Consider the following 13,437-nt stretch of genomic DNA (forward strand, 5'->3'; position numbering starts at 1 on the left):
CATGATTGGTGGTAGTTTGACTTTCAAGAAACTCCAAAGAATTTGTAACTGAAATTCAGGGCTTTGTGGATCTTAGGTTGGCAACAACAGATTTGTGCTGGGAAAGGGGGTCCTGTCTCCTAGGCTCTTGATATGGTGTCTCCTTAGGAATCAAGAATATTTGTAGCCAGATGTTTTCTTTGTAAAGAACATGGATACTTCAAGTTTTAAATGTCATTAATGACACTGACAAAATAGATAAAATATCCGTATGCTTGTTATTTTTAGACAAAGTAAAATCCAGGAATGGCATGGTATCTTCCTGATCTTATCCCCTGCATTTAATGTGTTTTTGTTTTGTTTATTTGAATGGGGGTTATTCTGGGTTAGCTTGAAAGTTTCTTTTAGTTACTATGTGTGAAAAGAGATAAATTGCATTGGTATATCCACTTATGTATTTTTTTATAGAGTAGAAATCATATTCATTCAGTATAGGCATTTGTTGTTTTCATTAACTATTAACTATATTGTTCTCTTTGGTGCTAATCAGACCTTACACTAATCTGGGTTATTTGGGAGCTGCTGATAAAAACTGCTGATATACCTATCATCATGAAGTTCTGTCTTCTGAGAATACCAAAGACAATGTACTTACTATCATTGTTTTGTAAAAGATGTCACAAAATAGTCTCTCACCAAGTTAACGATTTTTAGAATACCTCATAAAAAATAAGACATTCATCAGAATTCTTATTTTAAAAATTATCTTTTTAAGTCATAATATTTTGCCCTATGCTTCTTCACTTTGAGTTAATACTGCATTCATTTTCTTGGTAGGTTCTCCAGTGCCACAGGCTCAGTCACCACAGTCTCTCTTACTGGGTGCTAGACTGCAGAGCACCCCCACCCTCACCGACATCTACCAGAACAAGCAGAAGCTCAGAAAGCAGCACTCTGACCCTGTGTGCCCCTCTCATGCCAGGGCTGGGTACAGCTACTCCCCTCAGCCCAGTCGGCCTGGCAGCCTGGGAGCCTCTCCCACCAAGCACATGGGATCCTCTCCACGGAGTTCTGACTGGTTCTTTAAAACTACTTTACCAACAATCATTGGCTCTCCTACTAAGGTGTGTTGGTTAAACCCTTTTGTAGGTCATGAACTAGTATAGTACTTTATGGAAAGGATTCTTGATGAGAATAAGTGTAATTTAATGAGCACTTACTGTGTGCTAGGCACAGTGTGAGAACTTACTGAGTGTTTTGTATGCATTGTCCCATTTAATCCTCAAAATAACACTCTGATGGTAGGTACTATTATTGTCCCTATTAATTAGAAAAGAAAATTGAGACTTAGAGATCTTAAATGCACTGTCCAGGATCACACAGGCTGTAAGTAGAAGAGCCAATATTTGAATCCAGGTCTGACTGACTCCAAAGTTTATAATTTTGCAAATTTCATGCATTGTATTAACTATTTTACATCTTTCTTTAGACCATAGCGCCTTTCAAAATCCCTAAAACACAAGCGTCTTCCAACCTGTTAGCCTTGGTCACTCGTCAGGGGCCATCTGAAGGGCAATCCAGAGATGGAAATGACCCACGGGAATGCTCTCATTGTCTCCCAGTACAAGGAGGTGAGAGGCAGAGGGCTGAACAGCAGAACAAGACAGTGTTTGGCAGGTAAGAGACTCTGTTCCTTTCTAGCATTAAATGTGAAAAGTGTAATAGCATGTATATTCCTATCATAAATACAACTGGACCAAATTAGTTTAGTAACTGGCTTGTGGCTTATGGTTCATGATATGAACTGTATACATTTAGAATCTCTGAAAACCACAGATGCTTCCTGTAACTGTTTCTGCTTTTTGTTTATTTTGGTTATTGAAGTTTATCTCTGCCTTAAATTGTTTGGTATCTATTTTTTGTCTCCCTGTTCTCTGGCTTCTCATTAACCCTTAAGTGTGTTGTTGTTGTTAGGTGCTGCCGAGTCAGTTCGAATTCACAGCAACTCTGTGTACAACAGAACAAAACACTGCCCGGTTCCGTGCCATCCTCACAGTGGTTGCTATGTCTGAGCCCATTGTTGTAGCCACTGTGTCAGTCCATCTCATTGAGGGTTTTCCTCTCTTTCACTGACCCTCTACTTTACCAAGCATGATGTCCTTCTCCAGGGACTGGTCCCTCCTGATAACATGTCCAAAGTACATGAGACGAAGTCTCACCATCCTTGCTTCTAAGGAGCATTCTGGCTGTACTTCTTCCAAGACAGGACAGATTTGTTCATTCTTCTGGCAGTCCATGGTATATTCAATATTCTTTGTCAACACTGTAATTCAAAGGCATCAATTCTTCTTTAGTCTGCCTTATCCATTGTCCAGCTTTCACATGCATATAAGGCAAATGAAAACACCATGGCTTGGGTCAGGTGCACCTTAGTTCTCAAAGTGACATCTTTGCTTTTTAATACTTTAGAGAGATCTTTTGCCGCAGATTTTCCCAACGCAATGTGTTGTTTGATTTCTTCACTGCTGCTTCCATGGGTGTTGATTGTGGATCCAAGTAAAATGAAATCTTTGACAACTTCAATATTTTCTCCATTTGTCATGATGTTGCTTATCAGGAAAGATGTACATCCAGGTTGTATCCTTTCACCATACTTCTTCAGTCTGTATGCTGAGCAAATAATCCGAGAAGCTGGACTATATGAAGAAGAATGGGACATCAGGATTGGAGGAAGACTCATTAACAACCTGCGTTATGCAGATGACACAACCTCGCTTGCCGAAAACAAAGAGGACTTGAAGCACTTCAGTATGGATTACACAACCTAAAGAAAACAAAAATCCTCACAACTGGACCAATAAGCAACATCATGATAAATGGAGAAAATATTGAAGTTGTCAAGGATTTCATTTTTAAGTGTACTTTTCCATTATTAACATCACTGTTCTTTTTAGATCTGTCAGTACAGGGAAATTATCAGACCAACAAATAAAGACACCCTTAGGTGGGCAGCTGCATCAGGGTAGCACGGACAGCTTAAATACAGAACGACCAATGGATATAGGTAAGAAAAATCTAGTTTCTTTTTAAACAGTTAATTTGTTAGTATGTGCAGTAGTTTCTTATTGCTAGTGTAACAAATTACCACAAGGTTCGTGGCTTAAAACAACACAGATGTATTATTTTACAGTTTTGGAGGTTAGAGTTTGAAATGGGTCTCACTGGACTAAAATCAAAATGTCAGCAGAGCTGCATTCCTTCTAGAGGCTCTAGGGGAAGAATCTGTTTCCTTGCATTTTCCAGCTTCTAGTGGCTGCTTTCATTCCTCAGCTTGTGGCTCCTTTCCATCTTGAAAGCCAGCAAGAAACAGTCTAGACTCTTGACTTTCTGCTTCTCTTCTATATTTAAAGTGTGATTACACTACACTAGACCTGGTGATCTGCTTCTATAATGATTACAGCCAAGAAAAAAACCCATTGAGCAATTTTACGCTATAACACATGGGTTCATCATGAGCTGGAATTGACTCAACAGCAACAGGTTTTTGTGATTACATTGGGCCCACCAGGATAATCTTATTTTAAGGTTAGCTGATTAACAATCCTAGGTCCATCTGCAACCATAATTCCCCTTGCCAAGTAATATAACTATTCAAAGTGCCAGGGATTAATGCATGGACTTTGGGGAGCCATTATTTTACCTTACTGCTTCTATTGACTGCCTATGAACCTGTCAACCTAGATTTCTTCACCCAGTTCTTGTCACCTCATCTATCTTCTCAGTAGCCCATTAGGACACATACCTGTTGCCTATCTGGGAGGATGTTCAATAACTTGATGATCAGCAGTCACGTAGAAAGTGGCTGTGAGTTAGAAGGAAATCTGACCAAAATTGTTTTATCAGTAGGATAATACTGGCCAAAGTTAGCCTAAACACACAGGTACTCCTGAGCAGTTCTTAACAGCCAGTGGATTCTACAAAGAACCTTAGGTCGCTGAAATCCCTGGAAGTTGCATTGTTGTTCAGGGACTGTTATTTTCCTAGATCACCCACATCTCAATTATTGGCGCTGCTTTTTAAAACAAACAAAAACAAAAGGCAAATTCCAGACCCTAACCCAGACTTGTTTACTCAGATTTTCTGGAGATGGATTATACGAATCTATATATTTAACAAGTTCCCCAGGTAATTATTATGTACACTCAATTTTAAGAATCACTGTTGAAACTTCTTGTTTTCTCTATAGTTTTTTATTGACTCTCCCCATGAGCATCCAGAAGAGGAAATATCTGGGCCAGCAAAATGATTCTGACTGAACATGGTTTCTAATCCAAAGGAAATACTATAGGACCGAAAAGATAGCAAGAAAAAAGTTTACTCCAGTATAAGTTTTATTTTAGCATAGAATCTTTCATAATTGTGTGCATTATCCATTAGTTCATTAAAAGACAGCAACCCTTTTGGACAATTTTCTAAAAATAAAACTATTTGTTAAAATATTTTTATTTGAAAATTTCCCCTAACACAGTGGATTTTCATTATCTTGTATTTCATTGTAAAACTGTAATATATGTTTTTAGTAAAAAAAAAATTCTCAATACAGAAAGGAGAGGAATAAGATGAAATGTAAAAGTATTATCTTCTCTGCCCCATCCCAGTTCCGTTCCCCGGTGGGTGATAGTGACTGATAACTGCTTATTATGTACCCTTCCAGAAATACATACACGGATGTAGCTGTACTTCATTATTTTTAGCTGCTGCACAGTATTCCACTATATAACTATACTGTAATTTACTAAACCAATTTGCTGTTGATAGACACTGAGGCCATTACCAGTACCACTTATTTTTTTTATATCAAACAATGCTGTAATTCATTCATCCAGCAGTGATTTAAGAATATACCCTCGGCATCGTGCAGACACCTGGAAAAATGATCCTATACCCATAGAACTTTGTGTTCCTGTGTAACTTTATTTGAAGGCTGAATATCTAGAATATAACTGCTGGGCAAAACTGTATATATATTTGAAATTTTGATAGCTAATTGTCAAATTGCTTTCCAAGAAGGTTGCATTCATTTACATTCTACATAATAGTGTATCATTTACTTTACGTATTGTAATAGTCCGTTTCTGTTGCAATTTCATCATGTTTTCATTCATAATTCTTTAATAAAGATAGCATTTTAAACATTTTTATGTTTATTGACCATTTTAGTTTTTCTTCTGAGCAATGCCTTTTCATGCACCTTTTTTTTTTTCGCTTGTAATCTGTTCTGTTTGTTTGCAAGAGCTCTTCCTATATTGAAGAATTTGGCTTTTTGACTGTGATATACATTGTAAATATATACTTTACTTTCAGTGCTTTTATGTATGTTTAAATTTAATTAAGCCTTTGATTCATCTGGAATTTATTTTGATGTATCCCCAAACTAGCTAGTTATCCCAATACCCTTTATTTAGTAAACACCTTTTCGTCCCCATTGAGTTGAGAGAGCTGTTTTTTTTTGTTTGTTTTTTTTTAGTATTATTTTTGGTGAAAATATACACAGCAAAACCTACTCCCATTACTCACTTTCAAAACATAATGATCAGTGACATTGGTTGCATTATTCACATTTGTATCAATATTCTCATTTCTGTTGTAGTTGTTTCACTCCCATTTACTTACTCTCCCTGTCCCTGAACCTTCTCATCTGTGCTGTTAAATGAATAATTTCTGGTTTCTGTGAAGTGGAGGTTAAAGATATCCCAAATATCCAACTTTTCCAAACTGCTGTACCACTCCATCATCTCTAACATCAACTGCTCTCCCTTCCGTCTTTGAGTTCGGTAATTCACTGCAACGTCTCACAGAACTCATGAACCGTACTTCCGGTTAAGTGGTTTATTAGAGAACTAACAGGGTACAATTCAGGATCTGGATTGAGCAACTCAGGATGAAGTTCCTTGATCAGAGCAGCTTCTTTTTGCCCTCTGCTGCCAGGCCCTGCTAGGGGCCTTCTTGGGCAAGTATTGCAACCTTTAGCTACATGGGCCCTACAGCCATCTTGTCCCCGGTTCCCACTGTCTCATGCCGCTCTTGCTCTTGCTGTGCCACCGTCTTGCTGTCTTCTGTGTTACAGCCCTCCTTTCTCTCTCTCTGTGTCTCTCTTTAAGCCTAGCAGGATGGCAGAACTGACCAATCCCCTTCTTAGGGTTCCACACACCTATCTGCATGGTCCCACTCCTGCAAGTGTACCATGCACTTTATTTACTTTATTAGAAAGCTATCTAATCCCCTTAGTGGGCCACAAGCACCTCATTTACGTAGTCCCACCCAGTCACTTGGTGGGAGTTACAAACTGGCTGGAAGGGCCATATTAAGTAATTCACTCCAACCCAGTTTTAAAATAGCTGTTGACCCTTTGGTCTTAGTGATGATTAAGGTTGTGTGTCAACTCGGCTGGGCGATGATTCTCAGTGGTTTGGCAGTTATGATGTAGTTTGGCAGTCATATACTGATGTGATCACCTCCATGATGAGATTTGATATAGTGTGATCACACCTCCATGATGGGATCTGCTGTGAGTAGCCAGTCAGTTGAAAGGAGTTTCCTTGGGGGTGTGGCCTGCATCCAATATAGGTGAACTTTCTGGCAAGGCTCGTAGGCTTTTGCTTGCAGTGGATCCCACAGCCAGCTCCTGTTCATCAGACTTCCAGTTTTTGAGACTTGAGCTAGCAGCTTACCTGCTGTCTTCTCTACCAATCTTGGGAATCGTGGGTCTTCACAGCCTGTGAGCCAGAGCCCTGTTGTCTGACTTGCCAATCTTGGGTTTGCCAACCCCTGTGACTACGTGAATCAGAAGAAGCTTCCCGCCTGACCCACGGACTTGGGATGTTCCAGCCTCTATAACTGTGCGAGCCATTTCCTTAATATAAATCTATCTATCTATCTAATCTGTCTTATCCAGTCTAATCTATCTCATCTATCTATCTATCTATATTTATACACCTTACTGGTTCTGCTTTTCTAGAGAACCCAGCCTAAGACATTTGGTACCAAGAGTGGTTCTAAAGAAACAAAATCGTAAGAATGAGTTTTCTAAATTGGTTTTCAGGTCTAGTTAGTCTTAAAGATGTTGGTGATTCTGCTTCCAGTAGTGAAGAGAGCACTGCTAATCCATGACGTGAGGTGTCAAAGGAAATCTGCAAAATACCGTCACCGATAGGTTAGGTATTGGCGAAAGGTGAGGTTCTCGGTGATCACATGTTAGATACCTTTCTACAATTTTGTCATAAAGAGAAGTATAATGATGCTGGTTGGTTGGTCCTGCTTTTGCTAGACAAACTAGTGAAAGAAAGAGATGTGCTCAGGGCTTCAGAGTAAAAGCTCAACTGCTGCATAAACAACCTCAAAGTTTCCACTTGTGCTTTGAAAGAAAGCCCTATTTCTTGTAGTAACAGAGCTGAAATCGCCAAAAACCAGACCCAGAGTCTTGTTGTAAGAGGGGCTGAATTACAATGCCAGCTGAAATCTCAGCCTCAAGTGGTGTCTGAAGTTAAAGTGAGGGCATTGATTGAGAAGAAATGGGATCCTGAAACTTGGGATGGGGGCATATGGGCAGATAATCAGGAAACTGGGAACACTGAGCCCCTAAATTCGTTGAATTCCTGCCAACTGAACCAGCCATCTCAATTCCAGTCTGCCACTCTCTGTCTCTTTATTGGTGCATTTAGTCCATTTACATTCAGCGTAATTGTTGATAGGTATGAGTTTAGTGCTGTCATTTTGATGTCTTTTTTTGTGTGTTGTTCACAGTTTCTTTGTTCCGCTTAATTTTTTGTGCTGAGTCATTTTTCTTTATGTATTGTCTTTTCATCTTTTTCGTTGTTGTTGATTTTATGTTTGCTGAGTCTTTATATTTTTCTAGTTTTTTTATTTTGACTTGTAAGATTATTAGTTTCTTTGTGGTTACCTTAATATTTACCCCTATTTTTCTAAGTTTGTACCAGTGTTTTATTTCTTTATATCACCTTGACTTCCTCTCCATGTGAAAAATCTGTGTCTGCATTTTTTAAGTCCCTCTTTTTTGTTTTAATGTTGTCATCTTTTACATATTGACATCTGTTTCCCTATTTTCAGTGTTTTAGCTTTGATTTACTTTTGTGACCTCCCTATCTGGGTTGATATCTGCTTGCTGTGTCCTGTGTTCTAGTCTTGGGTTGTTATCTGATGTTACTGATTTTCTAACTGGAGGAGTCCCTTTACTGGTGCATTTAGTTCACTTACATTCAGCATAATTATTGATAGGTATGAGTTAGTGCTGTCATTTTGTTGTCTTTTTTTGTTGTTGTTGACAGTTTCTTTGTTCCACTTAAATTTCTCTGCTGAGTCGTTTTTCTTTATGTGTTTTCGTTTCATCCTTTTCATTGTTGTTGATTTTGTATTTTCTGAATCTTTACATTTTGCCTGTTTTTTATTTTGACTTGTAGGATTGTTAGTTTCTTTTGTGGTTGCCTTAATATTTACCTCTATTTTTCTAAGCTTAAACCAATCTGTTAATTCTTTATTTGCCTTGACTCTTCTCCATATGAAAGTTCTATGACTGCATTGTTTAGTCCCTCTTTTTTCTTTCAATGTTGTCATCTTGTACATGTTGCTATCTCTGTTTCCCTATTTTCAGTGTTTTAGCTTTGCATTTATTTTTGTAACTTCTCTATCTGAGTTAATATCTGGTTGTTCTGTCCTGTGTTCTAGTCTTCAGTTGTTACCTGATGTTATTGATTTTTTAACCGGAGGACTCTCCTTTAGTAGTTCTTGTAACTTTGATTTAGTTTTTGCAAATTCCCTAAACTTCTGTTTATGTGGAAATGCCCTGATTTCACCATCATATTTTAAAGAGAATTTTGCTGGATATATAATTCTTGGCTGGCAGTTTTTTTCCTTCAGGGCTTTATATATGTCATCCCATTGCCTTCTTGCCTGCAGGTTTCTGGTGAGTAGTCCGAGCTTATTCTTATTGACTCTCCTTTGTAGATGACTTTTCGTTTATCCCTAGCCACTCTTAAAATTCTTTCTTTGTCTTTGGTTTTGGCAAGTTTGATTAAATGTGTTTTGGTGACTTTCTTTTGGGATCTACCTTATGTGGGGTTCGATAGCATCTTGGATAGATATCTTCTCGTCTTTTATAATATCAGGGAAGTTTTCTGCCAACAAATCTTCAACATTTCTCTCTGTATTTTCTGTTATCCCCCCACCCCCCATTCTGGTTCTCCAGTCACTTGTAGGTTATTCTTCTTGATAGAGTCCCACATAATTCTTAGGGTTTCTTCATTTTTTTAAATCCGTTTATCTGATTTTTCCTCAAATAAGTTGGCGTCAAGTGCTTTATCTTCAGTGTCACTAATTCTGACTTCCATTGCCTCAGTTATGCTCCTGTGACTTTCTTTTGAGTTATCTAATCCTGAAATTTTATTGTTAATCTTTTGGATTTCTGATTGCTGTCTCTCTATGGATTCTTGCAGCCTGTTAAATTTGTCATTATGCTCTTCTCTGATCTTTGTAATTTCCTCTATTGGGTGTTCTGCGTTTTGCTTAATATCCTTTCTAATTTCTTGAAGAGTTCTGTATATTAATCTTTTGTATTCTGCCTCCGATAATTCCGGTACTTTCCTCCGGAAAATTTCTTGATTATTTTGGGAGCTTGCTGAAGCCATTATGGACTGCCTGTTTATGTGATTTGATATTGACTCTTGTCTCTGAACCATCAATAAGTTATTATATTTATTTATTTTCTGTTTGCTTACTGTGTCCCTAGCTTCTTGTTTTGTTTTGATATGCCCAAATAGGCTGCTCGTATGAGCTAGTTTGGTTATTGGCACCTTTGAAGCTCTGATGTCCTGTCACCAGGTGGTTAGATCTGATAACTAGGTATGTGAGCTCAGGAGTCTGCCCACTTCTCCTGTATGGATTGAGCTTGGATGCCCAGGTAGATAGCCACCAAGTGTGTGGTCTAGGCTCTCACTTACAGTTCTAGACAGGCATGGGTGATTGGTGTAGGCACAGACATCTGGCTGCAGCAGTGGGACACACTGAGCAAGGCAGGGGGCTGATTGGCTGCCCCTGAGTGTCTAGGAGGAAGGCGTGTCCCTGTTCCGTAGAGCACATAGGTGGGTGGGTTTTGCAGCTGGACTGTGAGCACCTAAAGCTGTTGAATGTAAGGACTGTGCGGCACCTCTTATTCATGGGCCCCTATCGTAGGTGGCTAGGTGGCGTGGGTGGAAACACCAGTCCTCAGGCCCCTGATGTGGGTAGGTGAAGACCCTGCTTAATGGGCAGAGCAGTGTCACATGTCAAGAAGCTGCCACTTCACAGCTGAAACAGTTGAAGTTAGACTTCCGGTACCCTGTTGTACTGTGGTAATGAGGGCCTACGCTGTTGAGATGGGCCCACACAAGTCTATGCCGGGGGAAAGGCACTCAAAGTCTGTGGATCCCTTATGCCCGTGCCTAGGCAAAGGAGCTATGCCTACCCTGGGTTCCTGGCTTAGCGGAGCCGGCAGTTTATTTTTTCCTCTGTTTGTTAATTTGTTCACTCTCCAAGGCAGGGAGAATGGCTCCAGACATGTGACAGATCCTACTTCTGGGCCAGGGGACTTGGCAATTGCTGAAGCCGGTTCAGGACCCAGTGCAGAGCAGGGAGCAGGGAGGTAAATGGGAGAGAGGTTTTTCCCTAAGGGGGGTGTTTTTGATCTGCGCGGCAAGCCATATGCAATTACTTATCTTTCGCCTATCCATGGCTGCTTCTCACTGGTTCTGGGTGGCCATGTAGACTCACTGGTGCTGGGTCTCTCCTGGTGCAGAAAATGTGCCTCCCAAGCACCGCTGCTTGCCTGTGTCACCGCTTACCCCCAAGCTGATCAGCTCAGGCTCTCGCCGGGTTGGGTCTGGCAACTCCTTGCTGCTTCCAAACCATCTCTCCCTCCCCCTGCCACTTAGTCCAGTTCCTCAACTCTGTCTTAGATGTTCAGGGCTCCCAGATTGCCATATATAATCAATTCACTTGTTTTTTCGGGTCTTCATTGTAAGAGGGTCCACCAGAAGCGTCTGACTACTCCACCATCTTGGCCCTGCCTCCTACAGTCTCTCTCTCACTTCCATTGAAGAGGTTACTCCATCTTTGTATACTAGGCCAACCTCCCCAGTAAAACCATTAGCCCCTCCACCCCCATCTGATAAGATTAACCCAGCTGTGTATAAAGAGCCTTGGTCTGAGTCATTGCCTGGGGCATCGCCTAAGGCAGATGCCTTACGGAACAGTGCTGAATGTTCTCTAAACACATCCCCTCCACCAATTCTGGCTTCTAGACCAATAACTAGACTTAAGGCTCAGCGAGCCCCGAAAGGTGAAGTAGAAAGTGTGACCCAAGAGGAGGTATGCTACACTTCAGAATAACTGCTTGACTTTTCCAATATGTACAGACAGAAACCTGGGAAATAAGAGTGGGAATGGCTATTAAGGATATGGGATAATGGTGCAAGGAGCATAAAGATGGATCAGTCTGAGTTTATTGATATGTGTCCACTATGAAACACATTCTTCAGTGTTTCAGCTTGAGGTTAGGAAAGGATCTAATAGTTTATTCGACTGGGTCACTGAAGCATAGATTACATGGTGGCCTACACTAAATCAAGTTGAAGTACGAGACCTGCTGTGGTATACTTTACAAGAAGATATCCAAAGGCTTAGGGAAATTGATATGTCAGAGTGGATTTATCAGTTTAGACCCACAGACTCACACATGGAGTACCCAGAGGACACACCTTTTACCAGAACTGTGAGGAACAAATTTGTGAACAGAGCCTCAGCATCCTTGAAGACTGGTGTAATTGCTATTTTATGTAAGTCAGATTTGACAGTGACAACTGCCCTAACTGAATTAAGACACCTAACTACAGTGGGGCTGATTGGAGCCTGTGGTGGTAGGGGCCAAGTGGCGGCACTTAATTGACAAAGACAAGGTGGGCGTGGTTACCATCATGGACGGCGTAGTCAGAGCAGTCATCAAAATAGTCTGACTCATATGGACTTATCTTAAGGACTTACCTTGTGGCTACTTAGTCATGGTGCCCCTAGGAGTTAAATAGATAGGAAGTCCACTAAATATTTACTTGATCTGTACAGGCAGAAGCATTCTAGGTCAAGTGAACAGCAGTCTAACTCGAATCGCCAGAATAGAGAGTCACGGCCCCTCAATCAGTTTCCAGACTTGAGCGAGTTTAAAGACCCACAACCCCTTGAATGAAGGGCAGGCAGCATCCCCTTGAGGAAAGACCTCACTACACTGCCAAAAATTTATAGTTAATCTTTCTCCCAGCCTTTTCCAAAGGGCTGTACAGCCTTTTACAAGAGCGACTGTTCACTGGAGAAAAGGAAATAATCAGACTTTTCAGGGATTACTGGATACTGGCTCTAAACTGACACTAATTCCAGGAGACCCAAAAATGTCACTTCAGCCCATCAGTCAAAGTGATGGATTATGGATGTCAAGTTATTTTAATGGATTCTTAGTTCAGGTTCATCTCACAGTGCATGCAGTGGTTCCCCAAACCCATCCTGTAGTGATTTCCCCAGTTTCAGAATGCATAATTGGAATAGATACACTCAGCAACTGGCAGAACTCCCACATTGGATCCCTGACAAATGGAGTAAGGTCTGTTATGGTAGGAATAGCCAAGTGGAAGCCATTAGAACTGCCCCTACCAAGAAATACACTCAACCAAAAGCAATACTGCATTCCTGTAGGGATCGCAGAGATTACTGCCACCATCAAGGACTTGAAGGATGCAGGGGTGGTGATTACCACCAATCTCCATTCTACTCAACTATTTGGCCATGCAAAACACAGATGGATCTTGGAGAATGACAGTGAATTATCAAAAACTTACCGAGCCGGTGACTCCAGTTGCTGCTGCTGTTCCAGATGTAGTTGTATTGCTTGAGCAAATTAATAACGTCTCCTGGTACCTGGTATGCAGCTGTTGATCTGGCTAATGCCTTTTTCTCTGTACCCGTTTTGAAGGACCACCAAAAGCAGTTTGTCTTCAGCTGAAAGGCCCACAATACACCTTCAGTGTCCTACCTCACGGCAATATCAACTCTCCGGCTCTGTATCATAATTTAGTCCACAGGGACCTTGATTACCTTTTCCTTCTACAAGATGCCACACTGGTTCACTACATTGATGACATTATGCTGATTGGACCTAGTAAGAAAGAAGTGTCTATGACTGGACTTCTTGATAAAACATTTGCATACTAGAGGGTATGAAATTAATCTGACAAAAATTCAGGTGCGTTCCACCTTAGTGAAATTTCTAGGGGTTCAGTGGTGTGGGGCATTTTGAGATACTCTTTCTGTCTTAGGCTGGGTTCTCTATGGAAGCAAAACCAGTAAAGTGTATAAATATATATA

General features: G+C 40.5%; 1 protein-coding gene across 6 annotated transcripts in view; it reads left to right on the top strand.

Moving 5' to 3' along the window:
- ULK2 (unc-51 like autophagy activating kinase 2) overlaps positions 1-13,437 on the top strand; it is a 204,981-nt gene that overhangs the window by 147,014 nt on the left and 44,530 nt on the right. For all 6 annotated transcript variants that reach the window (XR_002824798.1, XM_004380980.2, XM_023735524.1 and 3 more), the window contains 3 exons: positions 817-1,103; positions 1,469-1,656; positions 2,934-3,043. Coding sequence is in view for 5 of the 6 variants with exons in the window: in XM_004380980.2 (XP_004381037.1) it covers positions 817-1,103; positions 1,469-1,656; positions 2,934-3,043 (585 nt within the window). In the remaining variant the exon portion in view is untranslated. The remainder of the gene's footprint in view (positions 1-816; positions 1,104-1,468; positions 1,657-2,933; positions 3,044-13,437) is intronic.

This window comes from Trichechus manatus, unplaced genomic scaffold (genome assembly GCF_000243295.1).
Source record: "Trichechus manatus latirostris isolate Lorelei unplaced genomic scaffold, TriManLat1.0 scaffold00080, whole genome shotgun sequence".
NCBI classification, from domain to species: Eukaryota; Metazoa; Chordata; class Mammalia; order Sirenia; family Trichechidae; genus Trichechus; species Trichechus manatus.